At 42.5% G+C, this 12867-nt stretch overlaps 1 protein-coding gene across 1 annotated transcript in view; it reads left to right on the top strand.

The window, feature by feature from the left end:
• STK32A (serine/threonine kinase 32A) overlaps positions 1-12867 on the top strand; it is a 112062-nt gene that overhangs the window by 54335 nt on the left and 44860 nt on the right. The window contains exon 5 of the mRNA XM_036240283.1: positions 2613-2786. Coding sequence (XP_036096176.1) covers positions 2613-2786 — 174 coding nt within the window. The remainder of the gene's footprint in view (positions 1-2612; positions 2787-12867) is intronic.

Here is a 12867-nt window from a genome sequence, read left to right as displayed (position 1 = left end):
AATCTGGGTTACACTCACATATTGTGCTGGGTACAGTTCTGGAAAATGAAATACTTAAATTCCCACTGAGAGTTTAAGATCTGAGATAGTTTCAGATCTGATGTGCTGAAGGAGGAAGACGATTTTTAACAGCCAAACCTGGCTCTATGATTAAATAAATTTATATTCACGCTGGGCAAGGGAAGCAGGTTGCCTCTTGCCTTGGCTTCTTTTTACTTCGACTAAGCACCCCCTGCATGGTTGAGCAAGGCTGTCATCTTGCCACAATGGGCACCTCTTTCAGTCTGTTCTTTGAATAGATATAGCTTAGCCCAAGTTCCAGTGAAAAATTTTGTTCATTCGGGGTGAGTTTACTAAAACCATTATTCCCATGTCGTGTTAAAAGGAGTCATGGGAGAGCGTCCTCCAGTCTGTTACCTGATTTCTGCCCTCCACCCGCCTCCAATGGGGAGCTGAACGTGGTCACAGCTGGTCTGAATCCCAACCCCATCTGTGTAGGTTGTTTCCATTGGCATCTAAATATGATTATAGATGGCACTCTTTTCTCTCTTCCTTTGGTACCCAGTCCTCGTCCATCTCTCCATCCCTACCCCATTCATTGGCCATCCCAAAAGGCTTTGCTCACATCCCATGAACAATCATTGTTTCTATTATATTAGCCAAGAGGGCTCTAAGGTACAACAGGTCCCAGGCCTGATTACATGTTAGTTAGCACCTTGTTGCTTACTGAAAAAACTGTCAAACACAACAAATACCATTTTTAGTGACGCAGCTGGAAAGATTATGAACCAAATAGCCCAGGTCCAGGCACCTTTACTGATGCCCACTAAACCTATGGCAGGGACCACCAGCCCGTCATTGCACCGAGGTGAAGAATATCATTTCCTAACAGGCGATACCAAAGATGTGCTTCTCGGGTGCTTACAAAGCACTTCCTGTGTTTCTGTCTAAATTGCCCCCAAGAGCTTAATTCCTGACATCTTCGGTGTGACTCAGTCTTCCACGGTAACCACAGTTCTCCCTATTGAACAAGTAAACATCAGGACAGTTACTCCTCATTAGAATGTTACCGCCTCAGATGAATGCTTCATGGAATTTCTGTTTCTTCATTTGTTTTCAAGTCTCTTCCTTACCCTTTAGCACAATGTTCATGATAAGGAAGAAAATGTACCGAATACAGTTCTCTCATCACTCCCACCTGCACTCTGCAGTTGTTTCCTAAGCACAGAGTCCCTCACTATTTGCTGGTTAGCATCCCCGGACACCACTTGCAGACACTTAATTCTTGGATTCAAATAAAACTCAAACATGTGACTTCAGTGACATGATGTCAAAAGAAACATGTCAAAACAGTGTTGATGCAGAGAGCTCGTCTGTGATGAGAACCCGCTGAGGGAAACAAAAACCAATCAAAGCAGTAGGAATGCACCTTTACAGGAAGTTTTCTGCAAATAGCAGAGTTCTCTGCTCTCCTGTGGCTCATTTCCTCTTCCCAAGCCTCCATCCTGTCATGCTTCTTCAAGTGTGAAGCCCGTGTCTGATCATGGGTCCTGCCTAGAGCCCTTCAATGTCTCCCTGACGACACCTATAGGTTCTGAATGAGCTCCTGTCCTGGGTCTGCCCTCTGCCTTCCTCTCCAGGCTCAGGTTTCCCCATCACACCTGTGATTCCAGAAAACCCAAACTGTTTCCTTTCCCCACGCACACTGTTTTCTTCCCATGTCTATGCTTAATACATGCTACTTTTCTCTTCCAAACTTGACTGTTGGGCCTGGAGAACCCTTCAGCTCAACCATGTGTTGGGCACTTGGCCTTGTGCAAGTTACTTGAACTTCAGTGAGCTTTGATTTTCTCTTTGGTAAAATGGGAGCATAAGAGCAGCACTGTGGGACCGACAGGGTAACACTGTCGAATGCCTCAGAGCCTGCCCTAGCTAAGGCACTCAGTAGAAATGTCAGCAGTTGTCAGCCTCACTTTTAGTTAATATTGTCACCATCCTCTGGAAGTCAGCTCAGGTTTTACCTCTGCTGAGAAGCTTTCCATCACCTCCCCATCCCAAACACTGGGTACATTACTTTATTGTACCGTTTACTTTCTTCTTTGTTACCCTTTTTATATTTTTTTCTTATCATTAATGTTGGTACATGATTTCTCATAATGTTGCTGGGCAATGAAGTTGTTAGCATGGAAAAAATGGGCATGAGAATGCTTCAAGGAGGCCTCGTAATCCACACTTTATGCACCTCTTGCAACAATGTGGTTAGGACGTGATTGTTAATGGTAAGTGAATACATGAGGTTTTCTTTATTTCCTTGGCTCTATAGCTTTTGAAGCTAACAGTTAATGAGTACCTACTATACACTGGGCATGATATAGATGTTATACTTTATTCTTTCCTGTGATCAAAGGTGGTAGATATTCTTATTATTCCCATCTTACACCTGTGGAAACTGAGGGCCCAGGGTCATAGAGTGAATGGTAGACCATCTATTGGGAATAGACGACCTCTTAGCTCAACAGCACTCTGCTCTGACCGGTAGGGTGACATTTGCCTCTGGGACTCTTTAGTGTGTAACTGTATTAGATGCATTTTCATTGCTGATGCTATTCCAGGTACTCCTTCCAAGATGAGGAAGACATGTTCATGGTGGTGGACCTCCTGCTGGGCGGGGACCTACGTTACCACCTGCAGCAGAATGTCCGTTTCCAGGAAGACACCGTGAAGCTCTTCATCTGTGAGCTGGCCATGGCCCTGGACTACCTGCAGAGCCAGCGCATCATCCACAGGTCAGTCAAGTCCAAGGGGACAGCCTTGCACTGAGTGTGGAGAATTCACAGCCTGCTGCATTCAACAGGTCCTTGTTGACCACGACACCTAACCCTCACCTAATTCTTACATCAGTCCCTTGAGGCAGGTTTTTGTCCTTATTTTGCAGAGTAAAAGACAAAACAACTAAGCACATTGTGGCCAGGACCAGAATCAATGAATATTGGTGCTATCTTCTAACTCAGCCTAGACAGGGAGAAAGGTGACAGACAGGAACTCAGTGAACACTACATGAGTGACTTGAAATAGAGATGAAGGAAGTTCTAGGAAGGAAATTCTCTGGGAAGAAAATCTGAGTCCTAACATCTGCCTGTCAGCAGGAGCGATGTGTCTCTTTCACTTGGGACATTGTGTTAAATAAAGATGAACAAACACAGTTGAGTTTTGAACAATGAGGGAGGGGTTAGGGGTGCTGACCCCTAACTCAATGAAAATTTGCATAGAACTTTTGACTCCCCATAAACTTAACAACAGTGGTCCTTCAGTTTCCTCAGTATCCTGGGGGAGGCGGGGGAGTTGTTTCCAGGACCCCCTTCAGATACCAAAATTCAGAGATTCTCATGTCCCTTAAATAAAATGGCACAGAACAATGCATATAGTCTGCTAGCTGCATCCGAGGCTTCCCAACCGAAGACAGACAGAAAGTACTGCTTCCCATCCATGGCTGGTTGAATCCACAGGTGCCAGACCTTGGGATAAGAACAGCCAGCTGTGTATTTATTAGAAAAAAGTCCATGTATAAGTGGACCTATGCAGTTCAAACCCATGTTGTTTAAGGGTGAACTGTAACCAAGCAGCTATAAACCCGAACAGATGATAGAGGGAAAAAGATAACACTCCATTTGTAAAGGAGTTGGTAGCTTTAATGATGACTTCCTATATGATATCTCACTTGATCTCCGTAATAATGTGTGATAAGTGATCAGAACAGATATAGTTAGACCAGTACTAAATACAAGAAAACTGTGATTAGGAGACCTTAAATTATCATTCAGGTTACTGGTAGGAATTTTGAAGCTAATCGTCAAGGGAGCTACTATTTCCTGATGACGTGCCAGGCACTGCCAAGTACTTTTCCATATGGCCTCTTATTAAATTCTCAAAACTGAAGGGGGACTCCCCCCACAGCATTATAGTGTTCTCATTACACAGATTAGAAGACTGTGGCTCAAGGATTTGCCAAAGACAAGTAGCTGACAGTGGCATTGCCAGGATTTACACTTAGTTCTCACTGATCCTGGTGGAAGCTCTGTCTACTACCCCAGCTTGCTTTCACGACACACATGGAATACATGCATTAATTAATGACACATCGTTAAATGAAACATCAACACATGTGGCCACCACTGTCATCGCTAATCCTTGAAGAATTGGCTGAGTAATTAAGTACAATTATGTCTCATTTAGTAAAAATTTGGCTGGATAAAATACTTGCCCAACAGTAGTTAACAGTTTTGTGAATGTATCTGGATTAGTGCAGAGCCTGTGGATGAAGAGGTAACATAATAATTTATAGATTCTCTGTGCAGGCACCATGGGACTTTTTTTTTTTTTGCCTTGGCCCTGTACACTGCCATAATTATTATTTAATTTCCTGTCTTTGGAAGGGCCTATTTATATTGGAAGTGTGCTCTTCAGAAAAACAGATAAATGGAAAGCAGGCCAGTGAATCATGATGTAGGTTCTCGGAAGTAAATTTACACACCTGGCGTTTTGTCAATAACTGAAATCCTGTTCACGGGCGATCTTTCTCCCTCACTGGCTCCCACACTGCTTTCTGCTCTCCCACAGGGCTTTCGCAGAACTCGGCTTATTTGTAGCCTACGGAGTCCCTCCCGGAGCCTCCATGCCCAGGCCTCCTCCCCTAGATTGCCACCCACAGTCTGTTTTCGTTGCTGACATTATAGATCTCAGAAAGGAGACAGGAACTATGGGCAATCAGGCTTTTAACCTTCTCCTTTCTCTGCTTGATTCTGGGTCCGGCACCTTCCTTCTCTGGGCTTCTGTCCCCAGTCATCACAAGTCAAGATGCTCTGAGTATTTTTGCTGTATGCTTAAAACTCTGTTCCTAAAGGAATTCCGGAGACAAACCCCAAATCAAAACAAAGTAGAAAGCCCAATACCATTGGTACCCTCGAGGAGATTACTAATCCCAAATACCGTTGTTCTGTCTTCTCTCCCTGTCTATTGCTCCCACCATCACTTTGCCACTTTAGTAAGAAACCAAGGATTAACTTTCTGTTCTTTGCCCTTTACACAGTCACAATTATTACTTGTGCCTGCCTTCAGAAAGGCCCCTTTGTACTGACACATCTCCTCATCCCAGCAAATGAATGGAAGGCAAACACAATGACATTTTGAACGCTGGGTTCAACTGAGATGACATCTCCCTGGGATCAAAAACAGTTCAGGTGCATTTCTACTGCCTACAAGGCCCACTCACCTCCTTGTGTGCATAATCAGAGTGTCTTGTACTTCTCCTGAGGTGTTGTGACATTTGTGGTGTGTGATTAATTAATGCCAGTTTGCTCTCCTGAGTTGTAAGTCCATGAGTTAGGGCCGAGCGTGTTCTCTTGTTCATTGTATAATCAACGTGCAGCAATGAGCTCTGCCTGAACCTCACAAATGACTAGTTGACAAGAAGCCCGGGGTTACAAATAACAAAGACAAAAGTATAATACAGGCCATGAAAACCCAAAATTCTGGCCCTACCTTGGTCTTCACCTTGGGTGATCATATCGTCCATCATGCAAATCAGAGTACTCCTGAGGATAAAGGAGTTGCTGTTAATAATGAAGCTGGGACAACAGGCAAAACTGAAAAACATTCTGGGAAAATCAAGACATATATTAATAGTATTAAGGCTTTCCAGGACAGTTGTGACCAAATAGACGTTTTAATTGTGAGAGGGCTCGAATAACTTTAACTTTCTACCCTCAGAGTACCAGGTATCGGTTTGAAGTGGTATCAGTTTGAAATGGTGTCATGTAGCTTCCAAAACCATTTACATGGTAAAACTAGCAGTATCTCCTTGGCCAGAACATTTAAAGGATAATGATGGTGGCCCTTTAAGGGTGGGGCTTACTGGGCAGAGTTAAAAACATGAGGAGCAACCAAGAAAAAGAGATAGAGGCTTCTGAGTATGTAATTCTCTTTCTAAAATCTCTTTCTTCAAAAGAATCAACCAGTTCATGCTGGGTCTAATTGACTCTAAAATAACAAAACAAAACCTCCCTCAGCTACCTGGAAGGCTGGATTGTAAGACACATGCTGAGCTTCAGGATGCTCTAGTGTGAGTGAAAAAGAATCCACCGAATACAGTAGATTCTCCAGACAAGGAAAGGCCATCTGCATAAACCTGCAGCTGTAAAAATATGTGACTTCCCGAATTCAGATTGGAGACATTTTGTCCCTGGACATGGTGGAAGATTCAGAATTATCCTTGGCAGTCGGCAAATGTGTGTGGAGCAGGCGACTTCCATGTCTAGAGCCACAGGTGCTCTTGCGAATGATTCCACCCAGCCTGCCCACTGCCAGGAGGTTGATGGTTTCATTGTCCCTATTTACAGTTGATGACACTCTGGTTCAGAAAGGAACTTAACTGACAAGTAGGTGAGGCATCATTTGATGGAAATGCAGCGGCATGGCCACTCGCGTCCTATGGATGTTGAGCACAGTCAAGGCCACGGTTACTAAGGAATGACCGCCTGCCTCTGGCTCCCCGACCTGTCTGTACAGTGAAGATGACATGTATGGAACCAACAGACAACAGAACGGCCCATAACTAGAAGCTAAATTTTGCGAGAAATTTTGCAAGTACTTCAGAGAAGAAAATAATTTGGGGTAACAAAACGAAGTTTCATGAGCATTCAGAGGGTTTAAAAAGGATTTTAACAGCCAAAGCAGGAAAAAAATCTAGTCCTTGTACGGGGAGCTACGTGAGTGAAGTGCTCTTTTGTCTTCCTGTGCTAACCTTGGATGGGTTGCTTTAATCGTTTCGTCCGCCTCGACTTTTCTGCCAGCAATCTCCAGCCGAGTTTTACTTTTTCTTGGTTTTTAAACTCCGTACATCCTGTTTCTGTCATCATTTCCAAGTGAGACATGAATGGAGTTTTGTTTTGTTTGTGAATTTTTAAAAAATCCACCAGACGTGACATTTTCTTCTGTACTTTCTGAAATACATAGACTAGTTACCTAATTTCCCTCTTTTTCTTAGAAATTTTCTTTTCTACGCTTGTTGTGAAAGACACTTTGCATAATAACCATTAATTTGCAATTGTACAATCAGACAGTTTTGTTAGTCAAGAAGTCAAATGTTTTTCTAGGCTCACAACTTTGAAAAGCAGCTTTAGTTTCCAAATTTTGGCCAGGTTCTATTCCATTTTCCCCTTTCCTCACATTAAATCAGTGAATGAAGATTTAAAAGTTTGGACAAAGCGATCATTTGCTTCTGTTTTAAAACACACACACACACACACACACACACACACACACGGAAAATAAAACTCATTACAGTCCTTCCTATAGGATAGTACTATTTAATTTGTTGATGGCCACTGTCTTCAGTGCATAATGGGATGGAAAATAATCGTTACGGTCCAAAGATAAATTTGTATTCACTCCCTTGCAGGTGTCAAAAAAGACCCAATTATGAATTTAAGCTAATGAGACGAATTGTATGGGACAGTTAGATAGTAAGTCATCATAGGTCAAAATACCAGTTGAGTGGATGTGTGACTATTTCTTTCTCTTTCTAAGAATTACCCCCACTCAAATGAAGTTATAACTCACTACTTTCTAAATTCCTTTAGGAATGGTATAAGATACTAATTACAAAATTTGTATAAATAATTCCCATACAGCAGAGAGTTGCAAAAATTTTATTTCCACTCAGTTACAGTTATGTTGAAGAAGGAGTAAGAAAGGTTGTGATCGTCAAAAACCAGACAGATGAAGTTGTTTTTTTTTTGTTTGTTTGTTTGTTTTAATTAATTTATTTATTTTATCCTCACCCGAGGATATTTTTCCATTTTTTTGTACAGATAGAGTGGGAGGGAGAGAGAGGAAGGAAGAGAGAGAGAGAAACATCGACGTGAAGGGACACATCGAGTGGCTGCCACCCGCACGACCAACCAGGGCCGGGGACAAACTGCAACCGAGGTACGTGCCCTTAGCAGGAACCGAACCCGGGTCTCTCCGGACCGCAGGCCGACGCTCTAACCGCTGAGCCAAACTGGCCAGGGCCAGATGAAGTTTTTATTCACCACCTTTGTCTTCTTTGTTGTAATCATAGGAACCGATAACCAACGCCGGGTTCATCCCGGAGCTTCTGAAAGATCACGTAGGAATTAGTCTCTCTACGTCCCCTCTTGGACTGCAGTAGCTACTTGGGAGAAGTTTCTGTCATTTTTCTAGAAATCATCATCTTGATATTGAAAGAAAAAACTTGGGAGTAATGCTTCTGTCATAAATATTCATTCCAACACTGATTCTTGAGCTCCTTCCCCAGTGTTCTCAGCACTGACCTCCAACCGTGCAAGGAGAGACAAGCCCCCGTCATTCGGATTGATAATAATATAGCGTGAAGGGAGTCAAGTAAACACTTCATCACAGATGTCAGAAAGGTATATGATTAGGCAGCACATACTATAAAGAAAACAGCAGTTATGTGTGAGTCCTGAACTACACACACACGCGTGTGCGTGTCTCACTCATACTTAGTTGCATCTTCACAATGGTCGTGATCATACTTCTAACTGTAACCCCTGGATTACAATTTTTTTAAAATAAAAAGGTGTCTCTTCCTCCTAAACCTAAGCCCTTATGGGTGGAGGCTGCACCTCACTCATGTTCTAATTCCCAGCATATAATCTAAACCAGAGAGGTTGCTGAATAAATCAATGACTAGAAAAATGAATGAGGGCAGTGTACACGACTAATCCTTGGGTGCACGTAGAGGGTCAAGGCTGCTGTGCAAACTATTGTTTTCAGCAATTTTGTATGTATTTTACACATTTTTATTGCATATCCATGGTGTGTGGGGCTTTCCCCCATGTCGTACTCATTTTTTATGCTGTGTAACAAATGACCACAAATGTAATGACTTCATGTGATTATCTCGTAGTTTCTTTGCGATGGGAGTCTGGGCACATCACAGCTGGGTTCTCAGCAAGGCTGCAATCAAGGCACTGGCCAGAACTGGGTTCCCCTCTGGAGGCTGGACTGGGCAAGAGCCCAATTCCATGTTCAGTCAGGATGTTGGCAGAATTCATTTCTCTGTGGTTCTAGGACTCGTGACAGCTTGTTTTTCAAATAATCTAGAGTAAGACTCTAGAGTGAGTCTATGAGCAAGGCAGAGTATATATCATTGAATAACATAGAATACACCACAGTCACAAGAGTGACTTCCTATCGACCTTTGCCATATAATGTTGGTTAGAAGCAAGCCATACAACCATAATCCCTCAGGGGCTGGGGATTATGCAAGTTATCAACACCAGGAGGTGGGATCATAGGGTCACCATAAAGTCTGTCCATCATACTTTCTCTAAAGAAGTTGTACTATGGGGAAAAAGGTTAACTCAGCTCACATCTCCAATTATTGCACAAGTGCTTTTTCTCACTACAACCATCATCTGACATTGGTACACAGCAGAAGTGTTTTGTGTGTACTTCCAATTATGTCACATAGAATAGTCAAAGTTATGTGTACTCGAGGGTTGAAATTTGGTAAAATTAATGTTTTACTAACATGAAAAAGAAGCAAAAGAGGAGGGGGAAGAAGAGAAAGAAGAGGAGAGGAAAAAGGAGAAAGAAGAGGAGAGGGAAGAGGAGGGGGAAGGAGAAGGAGGAGGAGGAGGAGGAGGAGGAGGACTCTGCCAGACTGACATCTGTTGTCTCTGCAACCTTAAACATAGCTTCGGACTGCTCTGGTGAAGAAGGGGTCAAATGATTAAGAATGTTCCTTTCATACCTAAGAGTCTGGGGTACATCGTGCAGAGCGCTGCTAGGATGCTCTTCCAACGATGATCTCCTTGTTCCTCTGCTCTCTACCCCACACCCGTTCTCCCCAAGAAGGCTGCAGGACGGAAATGAACTGTCCACAGAGCACGTGCCAGTGACGTGTGATAAACAGCTTCTAGCACCTTTACTAATCAGTCCTCTTTGCATTTCAGTCATGAACCAAAATGACTTATTTGAACCAAGGTCATTAGTTTGTTCCAGGCAGAGTTCTTCCAGGCTGAGTACAGCCTCTGTCTCACACATACTGCAGTATCTTGGAAGTCCCATTTTATTTTCCTGAGGTGATAAAGGAGAGGGAAAGAAATAAGATCTTTCTGCAGCTAATCATTTTTTTCAATGATCACTAAATGACAGATGAGCTCCTGAGAAATGAACTTGCCCACACACTGACTCTCCAGCTTTCTGAAGCCCGTGGGGCTGAGTCATCTGGAGAGAAGTTTTGCTGATTCCTAAAGGTGTTTACTCCTTTCTGCTCACCAGCATTTCCACTACTTAGTTTATACTACAAAGGACATATATCATTTTCTTAATGACTAAAGGAGAGCTATCACTTATTAGGCACATACTAAGAACTAGGCACTAAGCTAATTAATCATCATTTTGCCCACACCGCCTATTTTGATAATCAACAATACCATGTTGAGATTAAGTAACTTGCCCAGTATCATATGGTTAGTATCCTAAGGCCAGATGCAAAAGTAGGATTATCTGATTCGAAGACCGTACTCTTTATATTAAGCTCCTTTAGTTTCGCTCTTAGGATATAATAGACATCCTCAAGATCAGATAAGGTCTTCATACTGTTTACCCAATAGCAATGAACCTTAGTTTATAGACATAATTTTAGTTAGTAAATGTTATGGGTTAAGTTATGTGAACCCCTCCCCCCCAAATATGTTGACGTCCTACCCATCCGTATCTCAGAATGTGGCCATATTAGGAAATAAAGTCTTGATAGAGGTAATCAAGTAAAAGTCAGTTCATTTGGGTGAGCCCTAATCCAGTGTAATTGGTGTCCTTAGCAGAGCAGGAACTTTGACAGAGAGAGACCTACTCAGAGGGAAGGTGGAATGAAGAGATGCAGGAAAAACTCCATGTGCAAGCGAAGGGTTGGGAGGAAGGCCAAAGACTGCCAGCAAACTAACCAGCTAGGAAGAAGCAAGGAAGGACCCTCCCGGACAGGTTACAGAGGGAGCTGGGCCCTGCTGACACCTTGATTTTGAACTTCTAGCCTCCAGAACTCCAAGACAATATATTTTTGGTTTGTGCACTCCCCCTACTGGGGTTTGAGCCCCGACTAAGAATCAACCAGGCAATCTTTTGGTGCGCAGGACGACACCTAACCCGCTGAGCCACGCTGGCCAAGGCTATTTCTGGTTTATTTTTAAAGCCACTCAGTTTGTGGTGCTTTGTTACAACAGCCCTAGCAAACTATTGCAGTTTTTAGTAGTTTTCCTAGCTGCTAAGATTTCAAGCATCACTTCTTTAGTCGGTGCTTTTCATATCAGCTTCCATCTGCAAGTTATGGGATGAGAGACCAGATAACAAAACCTGTTAGAATTGTTTGTAAAATTAAGGTAGTCCATTCCATTAGCTTTAGTGTATGGTAACCTATTTTATGTTGCCCGGAGACTAACTTTACTTACTTCTGTATTTCAGATTTGGTGAGATATTTCAGCTATCTGTGCCTTTTTTTATATATATAACATTTTGTTTTGCTTTTAAATATCTAGAAGGGAAGTAAAATCTTTCCCAAATGATCAAAGCAGCAAATCCAGTATGAGAAAAACGAAAAGTCCAAAAACAGTGATAGATCATCTGATCACTTCTGTGGTGCCTGGGTCACTTGATGCTGGCTTTCTCCCTTTCGGTCTATTGACACAGTTTTCTGTTTACTGCAGGGGGGTCATAGATTTTGGTTTAAGGCTACTATTTTCTACGGGGTGGTTAAGAAAACGCCCTTTCTGTTTGATTTGCTAAGGCTCCTCTTAGTCGCTCACAAGCCCTTGCCCCTGTTCTGTCTCTAACGCCCATAGCAGAAGGGCGACAGGGCCTCCAGAACAAAACAGCAGTGTAGTAATGAGGGTATTAGGTTGATACATTCTATTCAGCACCTGCTCCCAAGCTACCGAATAATGAATGAGCATGAATGACACATTGTGAAAACAGGAGAATCTGCCTTCTTTTCACTACGCATCAGGAAGTTTCGAAAGGAGCTTGGGGACTGTGCTTGCACACAAGGCCACCCATTTGTAAAAACCCGTACGAAAAAAGCAAACTACTGCCCGTTTCTAGGTTAACATTTAACCAGCTTGCGCTGCGCTTTTAATGATTTCCGTAAGGTTAGGAGTTTCATTAATATGCAGCCTGTGACTTGGCTCAGATCAAATCTCACTTCTCCTAGCACGTATCTTAGTACAAAGCTTAAGCTTCCTTCTTTCAGGTTTAGTTATTTAACACGGTATTTTTTTTCCCAATTACAGGTCAATATTATATTAGTTTTAGGTGTACAGCATTGTGGTTAGACGTTTATATACTTTACAAAGAGTTCCCCCCAATATGTCTAGTACCCCCTGGCAACGTACGCAGTTATTACAATGTTATGGGCTGTATTCCCAGTGCTGTGCTTGACATCCCTGTGACTGTTTTGTAACCACCAATGTGCACATCTTAATTCCTTCCCTTTTTTCACCCATTCCTCCAACCACCCTCTCCCATCTGCCAATCATGAGAATGTTCTCTGTATCTATGAGTTTTCTCTGTTTTGTTTGTTTACTTTGTGTTTTAGATTCCACATATAAGTGAAATCATACGATATTTGTCTTTCCCTTTCTGACTTAATCACTTAGCATAATACCCTCTAGGTCCATCCTTGCTATCACAAATGGTAAGATTTTATTATTTTTTATGGCTGAGTCATATTCCATTGACTATATGTGCCACATCTTCTGCAACCAGCTGTCCATTGATGGACACTTATGTTGCTTCCATATCTTGGCTATTGTACATTGTACATAA

Source organism: Molossus molossus, unplaced genomic scaffold, assembly GCF_014108415.1.
Source record: "Molossus molossus isolate mMolMol1 unplaced genomic scaffold, mMolMol1.p scaffold_m16_p_4, whole genome shotgun sequence".
Taxonomy (NCBI): domain Eukaryota; kingdom Metazoa; phylum Chordata; class Mammalia; order Chiroptera; family Molossidae; genus Molossus; species Molossus molossus.
Note: the sequence above shows the minus strand (reverse complement) of the source record. Positions and strands in the feature narration are given on the sequence as shown.